The sequence below is a fragment of the Martes martes genome (genome assembly GCF_963455335.1).
Source record: "Martes martes genome assembly, chromosome: 4".
Classification (NCBI taxonomy): domain Eukaryota; kingdom Metazoa; phylum Chordata; class Mammalia; order Carnivora; family Mustelidae; genus Martes; species Martes martes.
The window spans coordinates 52,499,633-52,519,279 of NC_137891.1; the positions used below are offsets into that span (position 1 = coordinate 52,499,633).

A 19,647-nucleotide genomic window follows, 5' to 3' on the forward strand; every position below is an offset into this window, starting at 1 on the left:
AAAAAAAAAAAAGTTTCTCCCTTTAGTAGTTTCATAGGGCTGCCATTACAAATTATCATAATTTGGTAGCTTCAAATGACAGAAATTTATGATTTATTATTATTATTATGATCTTATAGTTTTAAAGGCCAGAAATTAAGGTGTGAAATTAAGGTGTTGGAAACCTTCTGGAGGCCCTGAGGAGGAATCTCTTCCATGCCTCTCTCCTAGATTTTGGTGGCTGCTGGCGGCACTTGGTCTTTATCACTTGGTTTATGGCTGCCCTCCAGTTTCTGTCTTGGTTGGTCTTCTCTTGGGCTTTTCCTCTGTCTTTGTGTCTCAAATCTCTCACCTTCTCTTACATGTCATTGGATTTAGGGAACCCCCAAAATCCAGAATGATCTCATTTTGAGATCCTTAATTTCATTACATCTACAAAGACCCTGTTTCCAAACAAGGTCACATTCGCAAGTACCGCAGGGGTTAGGACTTAGACATATCGTTTGGGGGAACACAATTCAACCTGCTCTCTTTCCTACTAAAAAATATTAAACAAATGTGTGAAAAACATTGATATGGAGCACATGCCTCGTTGTTGCTTGGTTGGGTGTCCATGAGTCTCATCCAGCCGTTGGGTCCCAGTTTCCCGTTTGCTGCTCACCTCCAGCTGCTCCTGTGAACAGTGGGGGTGATGCAGAAACACTCTGAGTCTCACGGATGGCCACCGTGCCAGCTTTTCCCCATTGTCCTCAACTAGCACCTACTGAGGGATGACCTGGAAAGGCTGCACTCTTCCCAAGTCTCATTAATACCCTATAAAGCCCAACCAATATAACAAGAGAAGCAACTCTAGAGTATTGTTTTTTATTTACCACCACACTGAAAGTTTTGTAGTGGATTTCTCCTATTTCCAATACACTTTCCTTTAAAAAGTCATTAAAGATATCTTTTCTTCCAGTGTGATTTTAATCTAAGTGCATTAGAAGTGCCTGAAAACTCTGAGAGCTTAACATCACTAAGGCGACTAAAAGGGTGGGAGAGTCAGGGCCACTTCTGAAGAAAGCTTTGGAGTTTAACAGTCCATTAGACCCTGGAGCTTAAACTCAGGATGAGGCAGACAGCAGGACAGCTTTTTTATCCTGTTTCTCTCCTAATCAATTTAATTCTTATGTCTTTCTGCCTTGCAGCACTCAGGGCAATTTTTAAATATATTTCATCTATATTTGACTGATAGCCACCTCTCTGTCATGCAACTTTTATGAAATGCCAGAGCTTAGCTTCTTAAGTTACATTTTCTGTTGGCCTTGCCCATGACATAATTATAAGAATGTCTTTTCTTGATGAAAAAGCTATGGAAGAAAAAATGTTATCCACCATTTCTCTCCTAAGAACAGAAAGCCTACAAACCCAGTAGTTGTTAGGATCCTGAGTTTTATTTATTTATTTTTTTAAAGATTTTATTTATTTATTTACTTGACAGAGAGAGAGATCACAAGTAGGCAGAGAGACAGGCAGAGGGAGAGCGGGAAGCTGGCTCCCAGCCGAGCAGAGAGCCCGATGCGGGGCTCGATCCCAGGACCCTGGGATCATGACCTGAGCCGAAGGCAGAGGCTTAACCCACTGAGCCACCCAGGCGCCCCAGGATCCTGAGTTTTAGATAATCAAACATGAGACTCTAAAATGGGGCCATCAAACATTTTTCTGTAAAGGGCCTAATAGTAAACATTTTAGGCTTTGTGAGCCATGGGCTATCTGTCATAACTACTCAACTCTGCTACTGTCATGTGAAAACAGTCTTAGAGAGTATTCAAAGGAATAAGTGTGGTCGTGTTCCAATAATACTTTATCTACATGTGCTGGCTGGAATTAGTACCCAGATCATAGTTTGCTGACCTCTGGTCTAAAATATCAACCAGTTCTCCACGTTTCTACTGTGCAGATATATAGATATATCTATAGATATATCTGTATATCTCTATCTATATAGGTGTTGTGATATTTATATAGGTATAGAGATATATATCTAGATATATCTCTATATATAGGAATAGAGATATATCTATATATCTATATATCTATCTATATATCTGTATCTATATCTATATATATACATATGGAAACACTAGGGAATTTAGCACAATTTCAGATTCTCTTTCATAATGTTGGAAACATTTTAGAACTCTCTTTCATTCCCCCTTATATACCAGAGCCTAGCATGGGGGTCTTTTATTTAGTAGCCACTCAAAGTTTATTGAATGAATAACAAATGAGTAAGGCTTATCTATATATCTATATGTATATCTATATATATATCTATCTGTTATATAATATATGTATAAATTGTTTAGTTAAAATAACACAAGTTGCATATGCTGAAACACTGTATGAAACTCTTGTATGGTGGGGCTCTCCTCTTTTTCTATACAAAATTTATGAGCGCAAAAAAAAAAAAAATTTATGAGCGCTTTACTTTCATTATGGCTCAATATAGCCACAATACCTTTCTGTAGAAAGACCATAGAGATCTAAATGCATCATCCATACCTATCTCTATCTCTACCTCTATCTCTATCTCTATCAGCTGGCTCATTGATAACAATGATGAGACTCTGAAGCAACAGGGACCAGATGGCAACACTTTATTACCAGAGTCAGGGGGTTACAATGACTATACCAACAGGCAAAGTTGAAGGGCACCCTAGTGGACTTGACCTGCAAGGAGATGTGGAGATGATTAGGAGAACATTATATCCCTAAAGTAAAATAGATGAATAGCCAGTGAGGGTGTTGCTTAATACATCAACCAAAAGAAGGCAAGAATATATGAATAGCAGATTAAGGGTGGCCAACTCAATAAAAACTCTTGATCTTTTGGCTACGTCCCAGAACTCAGCCAGTTTGCAGACCCAGAAACCATTGGCTGAAGAGGTGGCTAAGTCCACAGGAGGAAGAATTTTGAAATGCCATGGCAAAAATATACTGTGTTAATTACCCCAAGTTTCCTCAAGAGAGACTTATATTTACTTGAGAAAATACACACTATAGAAAGAGGAATATCCAAATATTTTGAGGGTACTGTATCTGAATTAACATTGACTCATAGCATTTCAAAGCATCATGGTAGAATGGAGGGATAGAGGGGACAGGCTCTGAGATAAACAGAACCATGGCCCAAGTCTGGCTCTCAGAAGGTCCAGTAAGTCTGTGGCCCCATCCAGTGGTCAATTCTCTGGTCTCCAAATATATGATTGGAATTGACGTATTTGGCTGTTGAAGGAACCCCACCTTGATTTCTTCTCATTCAAACCAAATGGGAGGTATCACACTGGGGAAGGTGAAGTGGGAGCTTCTAACACTGCATCTCTACACGCCCATCCCCTCTATCCCCCATTCTTTTGCCAGTCCTGGCTAGGATGGTACATCAAAACCCACTGTATTTGGTGGTGATGATGGGGAGGAATGGCAGAAATGAATGCTGCTCTAAAGGATCCTAAGAATACAGGGGAGGGGGTGGGGTGGTCCATACCATAGCTCCATTTAATTTACCAATCTGACCATTGCAGAAACCAACTGAATCTTGGAGAATGACTGTAGGCTACTGAAAACTCAAATAATAACTCCAATCTCAGCTGCTGTGCCAGATATGTTATCTTTGCTGGAGCAGATTAATATGGCTTCAGGTACACGTTACGGCATTCTTTTCTATCCCAATCAGACAAGATCAGAAAAAGGAATAGAAACTGCACTTACATGGAACAACATACATTTACAGGTTAGGGGCCCACATTCCCTTCTGCTGTTAGAACACAATGAGATGAGATCTGAGTTGTCTGGACCTCCTACACATCATGTGATCAGGAGGACAGCAAGAACGGCCAGCATCCTGGAGGTGTTGGTAGGACATATGGGAGTATGGGAGTTTTAAGTTGGTGGCAATTGAGTGAAATTTCATTCTTGTAAAGTATTTAGGATCCAGGTGGGTCAAGGGCAAGAGAGGACCTCTCTTCTAGAAGACAAGTTGCTGCATCTTGCCTTTGTACCAGGAAGAAGGAAACAAAATTCCTGGTAGGATCCTCTGGCTGATGGTGGCAACATATTCCACATCTGGAATACCACTGGAGGTATTAGTGATGGGAAGATATGCAGTGTGGTGGAGAGATGAAGCCACAGTGGAAGCCTCACAACACAGACCTCTGGGGTTTTGGAGCAAGATCATGCCACCTGCAACAGAAACTTGTATGCTTTTGAAAAGCATTCCTGGTGTATTACTGGGGACCCGTAGAGACAGAACTCTTGATTATAAGATGCCAAGTAACCACGTGTCTGGAACTGTCCATTATGAGCTGGGTTCTATCAGAACCACAGAGTCATAGACGCAGGCAGGCCCAGCATTCCAAAATAAGATCAAAACTGTGCATCTGGGATTAAGGCTAAGCAAGACCAGAAGACATGAAGTAACTGCATGAGCAGGTAGCCCGGTTCCTCATGTCACCCACCACGGGTGTACCAGCACCCCTCCCTCAGATCATTCCTCAACTTTGTGGGGGGCTATCACCAGCTGAAGGAGTAGGAAGAGCTTGAACAGGTTTTATGGGCAGGTCTGCTTAGTGTGTGGATGGAAGTTAAAAACAGGCTGTGGTTTAATTACCACTGGGGTGGGAGGAGGATTGAGAACAGTGGTGAGGAAGAGCCGTCCCAATGGACAAAGCTCAGAGTGGTGTGCCTATATTACTTATTTTGTGTGGAGGGAGTAGTGGTCTGAGGTGAAGACTTCCTCATGGGTGGAGGGAATATTCTTATGGGGTGGTCAGGGGTTTGGAAGGAAAAGGACTGAAAAATTAAAGACAAGGGATCTTGGAATCAAGAATCTTGGCATCAAGGAATGTGGATGTACTGGAGGGAAAGGGCATAGTGTGTGAAGAAGTTTGACTCACGTAGTAATGGACACCAGAAAGATCCATCAAAGATAAGAGAGTGAGCAACCAAGAGGACATGTGACTAAGCCAGTACACATTAGCCAGTCCTTGAATTGACACGATGAGAATATAAACAGAGGAACCACAGGGGCAGAGACAGAGGCCTTGCCTGGGCTCTATTTTACTGACACTTTTCTGAAAGTCTAACCTGCCAGCAATAGAGACCAATACTGAACTCCCAATATGACAACTTCTTCAAGGAGATGAGTTCCCATAGTTAATTTACATATGTTGGGGGATCAGTATGCATCCAACACATGGCAACACATTAGACATTTTCTTAAAAAAAATCCTAGGAATTTTGGTAACTTCAGTGCCTAATTTTAGTATCTTTAGTACTTGGCTTCAGTCTCATGCTATTCAATTGAGTGACGATAACTATAAATTGTACACATTAATGTAAAAAAAATCATAATGGTAAACTTCCTAACACAGGAAAGGAAAAGAATCAAATAAGCTATGGTATCTTTTCAACCATAGTTGGGATATTAAGTCGATGGTGTATGCAAAATTGCTTAGCCTCCTATTAGGCATATAATACTAGGTGCTCCATAAATGTTAGTTGAATAATTATCGGTCAGACCATTGGCCTGGATAAATGCTTTTACAGATATTTATAGATATTGGAAATTTAACATCTTAATGGGAATTGTTATAAAATGCTATTTTTCTTTTCTGTCTTAAAATAATTTTATAATTTCAGTTTTTCCTAATAACTTCGTGTTAGTATATGGACATCAAACATTGCCTAGAATTAACAATGATATTCTCAGAGCTGATGGCGTGTGTAAGGCTGTGTTTGTCTTTTAACCTTGAAAATCTCTTCTCTAGTTGGTATATTTCCTATTATACTCCTTATCCTCTGTTCTGATTCTTTACAGATATCAGTGGACATCAGAGTGTTTCAGTCAAGACTGAAAGGAACAGAACCTAGCCTAAATTAAGGAGGATTTACTAAGAAGATACTTGGTGTTGTCATGGCAATGACGACTCTCTAAGCTTATGGGAAATTGAGCTGACATCTGGAAAAGCAAGAGTAACAAGGCCGTGTGTGTGTGTGTGTGTGTGTGTGTGTGCATGTGTGTATGAACACAGTCTCTTTCCTTCCTTTTTTTCCTATGTTCCATTCTCCTGCTCTATATGACATGGCTTAAAATGACTGTTCTAGCCCTCACTAAACTTAACTTTTTAGTTCAAATGCCAAATACAATCTATGAAATCTTTCTGGTTTTTAGTTCAACTTATCAAGAATGAGAGTGTGATAAGATCTCTAAACTGCTGATAATTTGGCTTATTCTAGATCACTGTTGGTTAGAGAAAGAGAGAAAAGACCGGGAGTACAGTGGTCCTAGGGCATAACCATAGCTGCCTAGTTTCACCCCCTACACAGTGCTGTGTGTGTGTGTTGCTGTTCTTAGGGAAGGAACTAGAATTTATAAACCTAGTTTTGATCTTAAATTAGAGTTGGAAAAATTATATCTGGTCCTTCCAAAAACTGTTTCCATTTTCATGTTGACCAGCTTACATTTAAGAGAGCTTTTCTGCTGTAAATGATATTAAGAAAAGATGACAAGGATTAGAATTCCTAACTTTTCCCTCCGACTTTTCTGTACTATCCACAAGAATTGTATGAAAAACAAGTTCAAACACTATTTCAGGAAACAATAACACACTCATCCTAATGATGCTATTTTTCTTTAAGATCAAGTTAGACAGAATGGTTGATCAGCTCCAGGGAACATGGAAATCCATTTCTTGTGAAAATTTTGAAAAATATATGAAAGAGCTGGGTAAGCCATTTTTACCTGCATATCATAGCCAGTAAAAATGGGAGATTTGATAGCACAGAAACTTGGTCTGTATATCAGCTTTATCTTGGGTCCCTCCCTCTAATATAAACATAGAAACAATCACATAGAAATGATTAACATTGGTTCAGGACCTAGATACAGTTCTATGCAAAATTAGTTTGTAATTAACAGAATCCTTGCTCTCACATAATTTACCATGGGTTTACATGGCTAAAACATATATGCAGTATATATTAATTATATTATTTTTATTATTACCATATTATTATGTACTATAGTAATATATTATAATATTATATATTATTACATATTATATGTATTATTTCCATAAAAATTTTAAAGCAAAAAGTCATAATTATTTTTAAAAAACAATCATTTTTTTCAAGAATTTGCTCTATATCTTTAGAGGATCTTCAGAATAGATCTTGTTTTCCAGCTGAGATGACTGTTGGCCTTCTGTGGTGTCTGTCCACCATACTCCAACATTGCCTTCTCCTCTTCTGTAGTCTAATCTCACTCTTCATTTTCTTATAAGGGAAGATTCTTATAATGAGATTGTGATTACATTTAGGGTCCACAGGGCTGATTAACTCCCTATCTACAAAGTCCCCTTTGGCCTGTAAAGTGACATTCACAGGTTCTAGGGATTAGGGTGTAAATATCTTTGGTAATCATTGTCTAATACATCCCAACTTGTTATCATGTTTCACAATATAAATTCGTGAGCCATATTAGAGTGTTTGTTTAATTTATCTTCTCTTAGAAATTTAACTTAACTATTGTATATGTGACGCTATTTCTATAGAAAATAGTCCTACATGTAATGCACAAAGCTGTGTGCATAAGGATGCTCACACTAGCATTATTTGTAATAAGAAAACATGGAAACAAACTACATGTTCATCAATAGGGAGACAGATGAAATAAATACTAATATATATACTCTGTAAAATATTATGTAATAATGACAAAAATTTGTATCTACATGTACTGACACAGAAAAGACATAGAGATAGAGGAAAAATTAAGTTAAGTAACAATTGTTATGACAGAATATCTATATTTTAAAAATTTTTATATGTAGTGGTGATGGTTGTATAATATTGTAAACGTACCTAATGCCACCTAATTGTATGCTTTAAAATGGTTAAAATGATAAATTTTATGTCATATGTATTTTAGCACAATAAAAAATACTTAATGAAAAAACAACTCTATATGTGTGTACATACAAGAATATAAGTAAAGAAATAAAGATCTTAAATAATCCATGCCCAAGTATTTCCTCTGTATAAATGAGTGCATTTTAAAAGAGGGAGATATTTTTTCAAAATAGGGGCTTTAATAAAATTTTCAAAGAGGTTCATGAACCAACAGGAATAATACCTACTGGGCCAAAGAAACACGACAACCAGTAGCCAAAATTAGAGACTGATTTTTTTCCTGCAAAATATAATCTATTTTAACTTAAAATGGTGGTGTTATAAGCTTCAGCTACTTGAATTCATGCAGCATTAAATCTGCTTAACTCACAGACCTCTTAGCTAGTAAAGAATTACGCAGCGAACGTGGGTTTCTAAAGCCAGCAACAGATTTAACTACGGTGTCCTTTCATCTGGTTTCTAGGAATAGGAAGAGCCAGCAGGAAACTTGCCTGTCTGGCAAAACCCACGGTGACCATCAGTACACAGGAGGATATGATCACTATAAAAACCAAAAGCATCTTTAAAAATAATGAGATCTCCTTTAAACTGGGAGAGGAGTTTGAGGAGACCACACCAGGTGGCCATAAAACCAAGGTGAGGCCTGCAACACTCTTTCAGTTACATTTCATAAGAATGTTAATTCAAGGGCGCCTGGTGGTTTAGTGGGTTAAGCCTCTGCCTTTGGCTCAGGTCATGATCTCAGGGTCCTGGGATCGAGGCCCACAGCGGGCTCTCTGCTCAGTGGGGAGCCTGCTTCCCTCCCCTCTCTCTCTGCCTGCTTGTCTGCCTGCTTGTGATCTCTCTCTCTCTGTGTCAAACAAATAAATAAAATCTTAAAAAAAAAAAAAGAATGTTAATTCAAAATCATTCTAAGTAAGGAAACAATTATAGCAAACACATCTAAAGTCCGTGTTAGATAAACATTGGGCTAAAACCTAGGTCTGAGGATCTTAAATTTTAATATGCGTACACATCTCCTGTGATGCTTGTGAAAAATGCTTATTTGTAGGTCCCATTCCCACAGGTTCAGATGTCTGGGGAAGGCACCCAAAGACTGTATTTCTAACAATTCTGAGGCAGAAGCTTAGCAGATGCATATTGAGAATCATTTCTTTAGATTCTTCTCTCAGAAATAAAAGTTCTGCCTTTCTACTTTGTAGCAGTTTTCTACGCATAAAGTTAGAATGAATAAAATTACATCAACCAGTACAGGTGACGTTATGCCTCAGTACCAAATTAACCACAGGCCCCAGTGGCTTAACACAATGGGAGTTGCTTTCTAAGTTAGTATACATATTCAACATTGTGGTGAGGCTGGAGAAGTTTCTGTGCATGGAGTGGAGAGCAAACAGGAAATGAGGGCATAGGGTATCTACCCCTTAATTTCCCAGGGAAAAGAGAATTTTACTTAGTCTACAAGATAATATATTTCTACTCTTACAAAACTTTCTCTCCCCAGAAGAATCAGTCAACAAATTTAGTGCTGACGAAGTCTTAAAATATAAGTAAAACTTGTAAACACCAGTCTAAAACTACCTGAGAATGTCACAGCAGCTGAGAAGAAATTGGTACTTGATAAAACGTTGGTATTCAAATGTGACAATCTGAGCTGAATTCTGTTTTGTCCATTTTCAGAGTGTGGTAACCTTCGATAAGGACTCTTTGATTCAGGTTCAAGACTGGGATGGCAAAGAGAACACCATAAGGAGAAAGTTGGTGGATGGGAAAATGGTGGTGGTGAGTGAACTGTCTGTCATTATTTTTGTCACCTGCTCTAATACTTAATATATAAAATCATTCAAATAGGTCATTCTAAAATAGAAGTCAATGTTATTTTTCTTTTTCTCTTGCTTTATAAGAATGGGGGAAAACATTGGCAGATAAATATAGTAGATATAATATTTATGCATGATCATAAATATTATAAAATGTGGGTTGAGGAACTAAAACACTAAAGAAAATAAAAGAGTTGTGTTGCCTAATTCTTTGACTTACACATAAGCCAAAACAAGCATGTGTTTGTGCAATGAAGATTTCAGCAGGGATTGTGAGATGTTGCTAATCCTTTGCTCCATACCAGGATCAATTTCCCACTGTTTTCCAGCTCCACACCAAACAAACATGTAAAAAGGAAGTTTAAACTAATGCAAAGTTTAAGTGTTATCCCCTTAGTGTATGGATGAGTTGACACAATTAAAAACTAACATTTCCGTGGCTACTGTGTTTGCATGCTTTCATATATTATTTACCTAATCCTCATAATAATCCTGTGAGTTAAGACTAATTAGCCCATTTAGAAATTCAAAACCACATTGAGATACCACCCTACACCAGTTAGAATGGCCTCAATTAAACAACATGTGTTGGAGAGGATGTGGAGAAAGGGGAACCCTCTTACACTGTTGGTGGGAATGCAAGTTGGTGCAAACCACTTTGGAAAACAGCGTGGAGATTCCTTAAGAAATTAAAAATAGAGCCACCCTACAACCCTGCAATTGCACTACTGGGTATTTACCCCAAAGATACAGATGTAGTGAACAAAAGACAGAAGGGCCACCTGTACCCCAATATTCATGGCAGCAATGGCCACGATCGCCAAACTGTGGAAGGAGCCAAGATGCCCTTCAAAGGATGAATGGATAAAGAAGAAGATATGGTCCATATATACAATGGAGTATTACGGCTCCATCAGAAAAGATGAATACCCAACTTTTGTTTCAACATGGATGGGAGTGGAGGAGATTATGCTGAGTGAAATAAGTCAAGCAGAGAAAGTCAATTATCATATGGTTTCACTTACTTGTGGAGCATAAGGAATAACACAGAGGACATTAGGAGAAAAAAAGGAAAAGTGAATTGGGAGAAATTGGAGGGAGAGATGAACCATGAGAGACTGTGACTCTGAGAAACAAACCGAGGGTTGTGGAAGGGAAAGGGGTGGGGAGAGTGAGCCTGGTGGTGGTTATTTAAGAGGGCATGGATTGCATGGAGCACTGGGTGTGGTGCATAAACAATGAATCTTGGAACACTGAACAAAAAAAAAAAAAAAAAAAAAAAACTAATTAGCCCATTTAACAGTTGAGAAAACTGAGATTCAGCCACTGATTTACCTAAGGATATTCAGCTAGAAAAACGTGGTGGTGCTAGGATTAAAAACCCAGGTTAGCTTAATTTCAAAGTAATTTTTGAGACCATTCTGCTCCCTTTGAGGGTGGCTTCTCTGGTCATCTTTCTCACTGTCACACAGTGGAGGGAAATATGCCAATGATTCATCTTCCCAAACTTCCAATTGCACCAAAATGAATAAAATGGCAATTTTGGACATAATGTTAAATAGTTTTAATGGAATATGTGAGAACTATGTGAAGTAAAAAAAACAACAACAAAAACCTATCTTCATTTCTTAATGTAAGGATAGTTTTCCTTCAATGAAGAGTACATTTCCTTATAAAGTAATAAGTGGAAGACTAAGCATAGTTGATTTTATTGCTCCTTATAATGACATTAATCACCACACAGGTATGTTTTTAATTCATTAGGGAAAATGTAGATTCAGAATCCAATTTGTGCATTTCCATCCCTGCCATTCAATACTTCTGTGACTTCGGATGAGTCGTTTACCCTCTCCAAGATTGAGTTTACTTGCCTTCAAAAATGCAGGACTGTCTTCATGGTTTTATTATTATTATTATTATTATTATTATTAATATTTTATTTTTTCGGTGTTCCAAGATTCATTGTTTATGCACCACACCCAGTGCTCCATGCAATATGTGTCCTCCAGGCTTACCCAAGCCCCCCCACTCCAAAACCCTCAGTTTGTTTTTCAGAGTCCACAGTCTCTCATGCTTGGTCTCCCCCTCCAATTTACCCCAACTCACTTTTCCTTTCCTTCTTCTAATGTCCTGCATGTATTCCTATGCTAGAAGCTGGTTCTTTGAAAGAATTAATAAGATTGATAAACCACTGGCCAAACTAATCCAAAAGAAGAGAGAGAGGACCCAAATTAATAAAATTATGAATGAAAGGGGAGAGACTACGACTAACACCAAGGAAATAGAAACAATCATCGGAAATTATTATCAACAGTTGTATGCCAATCAGTTAAGCAACCCAGAAGAAATGGATGCATTCCTGGAAACCTATAAACTTCCAAGACTGAAGCAGAAAGAAATTGACAACCTGGATAAATCAATATCTAGTAACAAGACTGAAGCAGTGATTAAAAACCTTCCCCAAAATGGGAGTCCAGGACCTGACTGATTCCCTGGAGAATTCTACCAAACATTCAAAGAAGAAATAATACCTATTGTCCCCAAGTGTTTCAAAAAATAGAAACAGAAGGAAAACTTCCAGACTCTTCATGGTTTTTTTGAGAGAAATACCATCATGTATATATCAGTGCTCTAAAAACCATAAAATACTATATCAATGTAACTTAATGTTATTATTTGAAAAATGTAGTGTATATAAAATTAGCAAAAATGCCTCACTGTAGGCATTTAAAATGTTTTAACAAAGACTTCAGATTTTATATTCTTTGCCTTGCTTTTTGTGTGTGTGTGTATATATATATATACATACATACATTATATATACCATATATATGTATAACCACATGTATCATATATATGATTTGCCATTTTGTTAGCAAAATCAGCTAGCAAACAAACAGTTGGTATCTATAGTTATCTACATAGATCTCTTTTCAAGATTTTCACAGAATGTATGTATGGATAGTACTTGGTTTGCATTGTTCTAAAATCAGTTTCACCAGCAATACTGAAATGTCTCATTGTTCCTTTGTCTTCTAGGAGAGTGCTGTGAACAATGTTATCTGCACTCGGACATACGAGAGAGTACAAAAAAACTCAGTCTGAAACTCTTAAGCATTTCCAAACTGTGATCCAAACTGCTGAGGTTGTTTAAATAAAACTCCAAAGTAAAATGTTATGTCTGTTAATATGAGAGATCTTGTGGACAAGCACTGACAATTTTGGTTTCCAGTTTTTATATGCCTATATTATATTGTACCTTGGTACTGGGAGCTGTGGGAAAGCAAGCTGCTATAATGAATTCAGGGCTGCTCTCATGCATTCAGAAAGGCACTTCATATTGATTTTTTTCCCACTAAGCATATTATGTCAATCCTTTATATTCAACACGATCTGCATTATATTGGGAAAATAGTATTAATTATAAATCCTTTTGGGGGGCACCTGGGTGACACAGTCAGTAGAGCATCTGACTCTTGGTTTCTGCTCAAGTTGTAATCTTGGGCTCGTGATCTCTGGGTCCGGGAGTTGAGCCCCACATTGGGCTCTAGGCTCAGTGTGGAGTCTGCTTGAGATTCTCCCTCCCTCTGCCCCTCCCCACCATGCTCATGTGTACCCTCTCTGTCTCTCAAATAAATAAATAAATCTTTAAAATTAGCAACAAAAAGATCTTTTTATAGGGTGCTAGAGATACAACAGAAAACAAAAGAATCCATGCCCTGATTGAGTTTGCAATCAAATGGCATTGGAGGCTGTTTAGAATGATTCATATTTCAGATTTAGCTTATTATAGAATATGATGATTTGTATTTAGAAAGAATTTTGTCCTAAATGCCCAGAATTTTTAATTCAGTATCTAAATTATTATATCACCCACTGATATGAATAGAACTCTATAAATAAAAATTTGTTAATAAACTTCTATGCTAATTTCACTGAGCATTTTCTAACATAACCATTTATTTTGTGAGCCTCTCAGTGTTTTTCAATTTCTTGCACACCAAGGCAATTGTCTAAAGTTAGTAGTGTGCAGCAATTTAAAACCAATAGTATGAGGACCATTGAAAGTACTAACTTAAGCATTTTCCCATCTTATAAGAATTGGTGTGTAAGAAACTTATTTTCTGTCTTGATTATTAATAAAAATTTACACTTAGATCAAACTTATAATTAACATAATTAACAAAGAAGCTTCATTAGAACATGGTTTGCAGTCCCCCCCCCCCCCGGCCTTTTTAAAATCTTTTAACCTTTATCTACTGGGAGAAATGGATGAAGGGGGTCAAAAGGAAAAATATTAATTTTTTAATAAACTAGCTGGGACAGATTGTGTCTCACAGGTTGAACCTCAACTGCGTGTGAAAGTGATACGCAGGTCTGGAACTAGAGCAATAACTGACAATCTAATATATTAGCAAGCTCTTTCTACAGAAAACACATACCCACTACCATCATAGTAAAAGCCAATGGAAAGGAGAATATTCTGTTTTATTAGCACCAAACCTTATGAAGTTTAGGCCAGGGAGGAATTTTAGGAACTGCCTGGACTTATCACTTTATTGTGTAGATGGGGAGACAGGGCCAAATTGGTAAACTACACTTCCATAGTCCCCTGATGGTTTTAGGCAGACCTGGAACCAGAACCCATGTTTCTGGATTATTCACCTCACAACCCTAACAAAGGGAATCAAGATACAAACAGGTTCACAGTGTACATTTACGGATCAATGTAACACTACTTCAAACTTAATGGATAAAAAAGCTTCCCTTTATGTTTTTTTAAAAAGCTTTCATTCATTTATTTATTTGAGAGGGAGAGAGGGCACAAACAGGGAGGAGGGGCAGAGAGAGGGGGAGAAGCAGACTCCCTGATGAGCAAGGAGCCCCATGCAGGACTCGATCTCAGGACCTTGAGATCATGACATGAGCTGAAGGCAGACACTTAACCCACTGAGCCACCCAGGCGCCTCTTTCCTTTATGTCAAAACATGTGGCTGGATGCACAGCTTGGTCTAGGCGATGACATAGAGTTTGCCGTTAGGATTCGCGACCCATCGCTGCTTATTTGCCTCAATTATCTGTTAGGGGATCTCGGAGGTCCGGTAGAAGTGAGAGACACGCTTGGTTTATCTTTCCGTTACTGAAATGATGAAGACGACAGTGCAAGGTATAGAAAAACGTCCTCTGCGCTGCTTGTGCCGGACAGAGAGGATCACAGGCTGAGGCTCAGGGAGCTATTTTCCCGCCGCCCTGTGGACGGCTGTGCACGGAGCAGCCGGCTGCAGACCCGGGGGACAGCGTGTGGCACAGAAATGGGAAAGCATTCTCCCCTCTGAAATGGAACCAGCACTGCTGTGATACCCGAAGGGTCAGTGGATATCGCAGCTTCGCACGCAGGCTCCTGGCTTTGGTATGAGGATTCTGGTCTGCTGTGGTGACGGAGGTCCTCTCGTGGGCAGCAGGAGCCCACGCAGGAATCCTGGCGGTGAAGGCCCAGCTGACAGAAAGCAGCGTCCAGGACAGGACGCCCGCGAGGACTCCCTGGAACATCCGGGACTCAGGGCGTGGGCGTGGGCGTGGGCGTGGGCGTGGGCGTGCTTCTCCACGAGGAGGTGCGAACATCACGGTTGGATATTATATTACTGGATAATTTTATTTGTCAACACTTTGATGAAGTCTAGGTGCTTGCGGGTACTCAAATACCATGAAAATGCAACATCAGCAAGCAGAGTTTCAGGGAAGGGAAGTGAACGTCATGTCTGCCTACCTTCTATCCTTTACTTAGTTGAGAACCATTAAAATAGAAGGTCACTCCACTATGACTGATGGATGCGTAGCATCCCTCAGGTATGGTTCGGCAGTCAACATGCAACCAAACTGAACAAAACACACCACTGCTCTAAAGTGATGTTGTACATCAGGATTTACGGCGCATTCTCCGTGCACGCGGCGGTGCGTGAGAAGGGTGATCCAAGGAGAGCTAAGTCGTCTTCCTTGCCCTTGACTGACCTGAAAGAGAAGAGATCTGTTTAAAAAGTATCACGCTGGCATGTTCATCTCAGGAATTTGTAAATTAGATTAAAAACCAAATGCGTTCACCGAGAGAGAAAGATCTAATACCAGTTTCTTGGTGGATAACTGTCTTGCCCAGGAGAAGAAAACTAGCAACAAGGGTGGCAGAAGCCGCAAGAGTGAGGACAGCAGCAGCCTGGCCAAGGAGGCACACATGGGCTCTCGTGCATACCTTGTCAGGACGTCTATCCTAGGGAGTGAATCCCTCCATGTTGTAGCCTTCATGTACTTTGTACCCATTCAGTTTAAGTCAGTAATCACTATTCAGGATACACAGGGAGTGTGAGCTTATTCCTAGAGAGGCATGACCTGTTCGTCCTAAACCAGGAAAAGGTGGTTTTTTGTTTTGTTTTGTTTCATTTTCTTTGTTTCTTTCTTTCTTTCGAGAGTGTATATGTAAGTGCGGGGTGGAAGGCAGAAGGAAAGGGAGAGAGAGAATCTTAAGCAGGTTCCATACCAAGTGCAGACACAGTTCCATACCCAGCCAGGGTATGGATCTTATAAGGGCTGGATCTTACAAGGCTGAGATCATGACTCGAGCTGAAATCAAGTCAGAGGCTTAACTGACTGAGCCACACAGATGTCCCAAGGTTGTTTTCTTAAGTATCATATTCTTTGATTTAGATTTGGCCAAATAATTAGAATAGAAACCAAAAAAGCATTTACTACAGACAGGGGGACTATTTTGGCTTTATTTAAACAGTAGAGTTAACAATGTTTAATATTTTCTAAGTAGACAAATTTGGAAAAATAATGTTCCATTTGAATAAGTCAGCTGACAATAATCTGAGATGAAAAAAATTGGATAACAACAATCACAATACTCTGGTTTTTGAGTCATTATTAAGTGCCAGACACTGTCTAGCACTTCTGATGCATGCTTCATTTTCTTAACTGTGAGGTATTTATAAATTATAAACTAAGACTCAGGGAGGCTCAATTTCCTCAGCAGATCAATACCAGGGCTTGAGTTCAAAAGTGGGTCTTTGGGACCCCAAGTCCATGTTCTTTAACCATCAAACCACAATGCCTACCCAGAAATCATGAAAAAGTTATGAAAGCTTCTTTTTGAGTCTTTCTTTGTTAAATGCATAGTTAATACCACTAACCTAAACTACCTAAACTCTCATTCCCTACATAATTAGAAAGACTACCTTTTGGAGCTGATTTTCAAAGCAGAAAACTTTGGAGAAGAGAAAATCTTTGGAGAAGATTTTCAAAGCAGTAAACAACCAAACCGGGGTGCCTGGGTGGCTCAGTGGGTTAAAGCCTCTGCCTTCAGCTCAGGTCATGATCTCAGGGTCCTGGAATCGAGCCCCGCATGGGGCTCTCTGCTCCGTGGAGAGCCTGCTTTCTCCTCTCTCTCTGCCTGCCTCTCTGCCTACTTGTGATCTCTGTCTGTCAAGTAAATAAATAAAATCTTAAAAAAAAAAAAAGAAAAGAAAACAACCAAACCATGACTAATGTATCACCCATAAAGGATTCTTTTTACTTTTTTTTTTTTTTTATTAAGCCTCCAAAGGCAGTGCTAGAACATACAGTCTCCTCAGTTTCATGAACAGAGAGGGATTTGAAGAATCTCAAGTTTACCCAGATAAGTGGCCGGGGAAATGATTCACTCAGCTTGGATGGGGAGCTCATCTCTAGACCAGCCCCTGTGGCTAGGAAGATGGCTTCAGAGAAGAAGAAGACACCACCTATTCAAACTATATGTTTATGTGGGAGGTGGAGGGAAAGGAGGGAGCAGTGGGAGGTTTGGGGAAAAGGTTCCTCAGAAGAGATGAGCTGCGCAGACAAGTCAATATGGATGCCTACTTCAGGTGTCATGCTCAATAATTCCCCTATTTCCGAAGATATCCAAACAGTCATGCTTCTTTTCTTCTACTACTTGTATGGTTTTATATTTTATATTAAAATTTTTAATCCATCTGGAATTTATTTTGATGTAAGTATAAAGTATACCTCTAATGTATTATGCCTTCCAAATTGGTATATAAATGCCCCAATGTACAATCATGCTATAACTTACAGAATTAAGACCTGTGGCAATTACACATATTTTCTTCCTCATTTATATTTTATTTTATATTTATATATATATTTCTATATTTCTATATACTCACTAATTCTTTTTTCCTCTCTCTGTTTTTTTTTTCTTTTCAAATTAAACTTAGGTAATTATTAAAAGAAAAATATTTCTAATAGTACAGGTTATATTATTTTTCATTTTTAAACAAACCCGTTTTTGTGTGAACTTGAATCTGAGATGATGTAAGGATCGGAGTTGCTGCAGCCCCTTTGCCACTAAAAGGGGAGATCCTGGAACTGCTAGAGGCCATGATCAGACACCAAATCCACAGGTGCTTTGATCATGGACTTCCCAGCCTTTAGAACAATGAGAGATAAATTTCTGTTGTTTGTAAGTCACTCAGTCTATGGTAGTTTATTATAGCAGTCAAAATGGACTAAGACACTACAAAAAATGTTCTTTTTAAACTTTTGACTCCCCTTCAACCCATTTCTTCTACTCTCTACCCCCACCTCTGGCAACCACCAGTCCATTCATCATATCTATGAGCTTTGGTTTTTTGTGTTTTTTGTTTGTTTTTAAGGTTTTTGTTTTGTTTTAGATTTTACATATAAGAGAGATCTATAAGAATCAAGGAAATTCTTGCTCAATGTGCTAAACAAAAGGAATAAAATCTAAGAATCTGAGACCAGAGAAGTTGGATTAAGAAACATAGAAGATCTAATAAGTTTTAGCTTAGCATTAATAGATGAGAATTCTGTTTAAGGATTAAAGTTGAGAATACTGTTACACATTTTGAATTTTAGGACATTTTCATATTTATACAGTGCAGAGATGTCATGGAAATATGCTTTTGGTTCTAGATGGGGCTCTGAGAATCATAAAATAGAATTCCTCACTTAAGAGACTATAGAATCGAGGTACCCTTAGTGAGGGAGTTGAAAAAGTCTTCTTTGTGGTCATCCCAGTTCTGACTGACCACTGGTGTGTTATGTGTCAATTGCTCTTAGCAATTGCTATAGATGATATAGGATCCCATAGACAAACTCAAAGGAAGACTCGAGTCACAATCCTAGAACGACTTTGATTGGAATTGCTGATGAGATATGACATTTAATTACATGAATGTACTGGATCCAGTCCAATGCCAGAGGAGAACATGACTCTTGCTGACAGAAAAGCTCCTTTAAGCTTTATGATGAAGAATTATACCTTCCTTATTTTGTGAGATGAGCATTTTGCTAATACTTCTCTAAAACTTATTGATTTAATTTTGGTTACCAGCAGTTTTAGGACTTTTTTTTTCAATCCAGGGCTTTTTGTCAAATAAATTGTATGCAGATGTACAAAACAGATCAATGCAGAACTCTTCTGTTTGTGCAGGAGGTGCCAGAATCCCACACATGATTTCATCTCCCTTACCCATATTCTAAAGGGCACTTTTAATTCACTTCCTATATGCTGAGAGCTACCTTTATGAGAGCTGTTGTGGAGTTGGGACCCAGACATCTCGATGGATGCTGGTTTTTCTGAGTGGTACTGTGAGATTGGTTCTGAGAGAGTTGAAAAACTGTAAACTGAAATCAACTTCAGCTACTAGAACCTATTGTTACTGGTAGTCTGAAGAAATATTGCTGGGGTCATGATAATAGAAACAAAAAATATGGCATTTGAGTAAAGATATGAAAGCAGGGAATGAGACAGGTATATAAACACATGAATTAGAAAGTTGTAACAATATTCCATACATGTGATGATGGTGACTTGCACTGAGATGGCACTGGCAATAGAAAGAAGTAG

The 19,647-nt window shown here is 38.6% G+C and overlaps 1 protein-coding gene across 1 annotated transcript; it reads left to right on the top strand.

The window, feature by feature from the left end:
• Positions 1-6,672: 6,672 nt before the first annotated feature.
• Positions 6,673-12,851, top strand: FABP12 (fatty acid binding protein 12; the record flags this gene model as incomplete). The annotated part of the gene is made up of 4 exons (XM_080802657.1): positions 6,673-6,745; positions 8,393-8,565; positions 9,607-9,708; positions 12,786-12,851. The coding sequence occupies 4 exons, from the start codon at positions 6,673-6,675 to the stop codon at positions 12,849-12,851; spliced, it is 414 nt and encodes a 137-aa protein (XP_080658783.1).
• Positions 12,852-19,647: the final 6,796 nt, after the last annotated feature.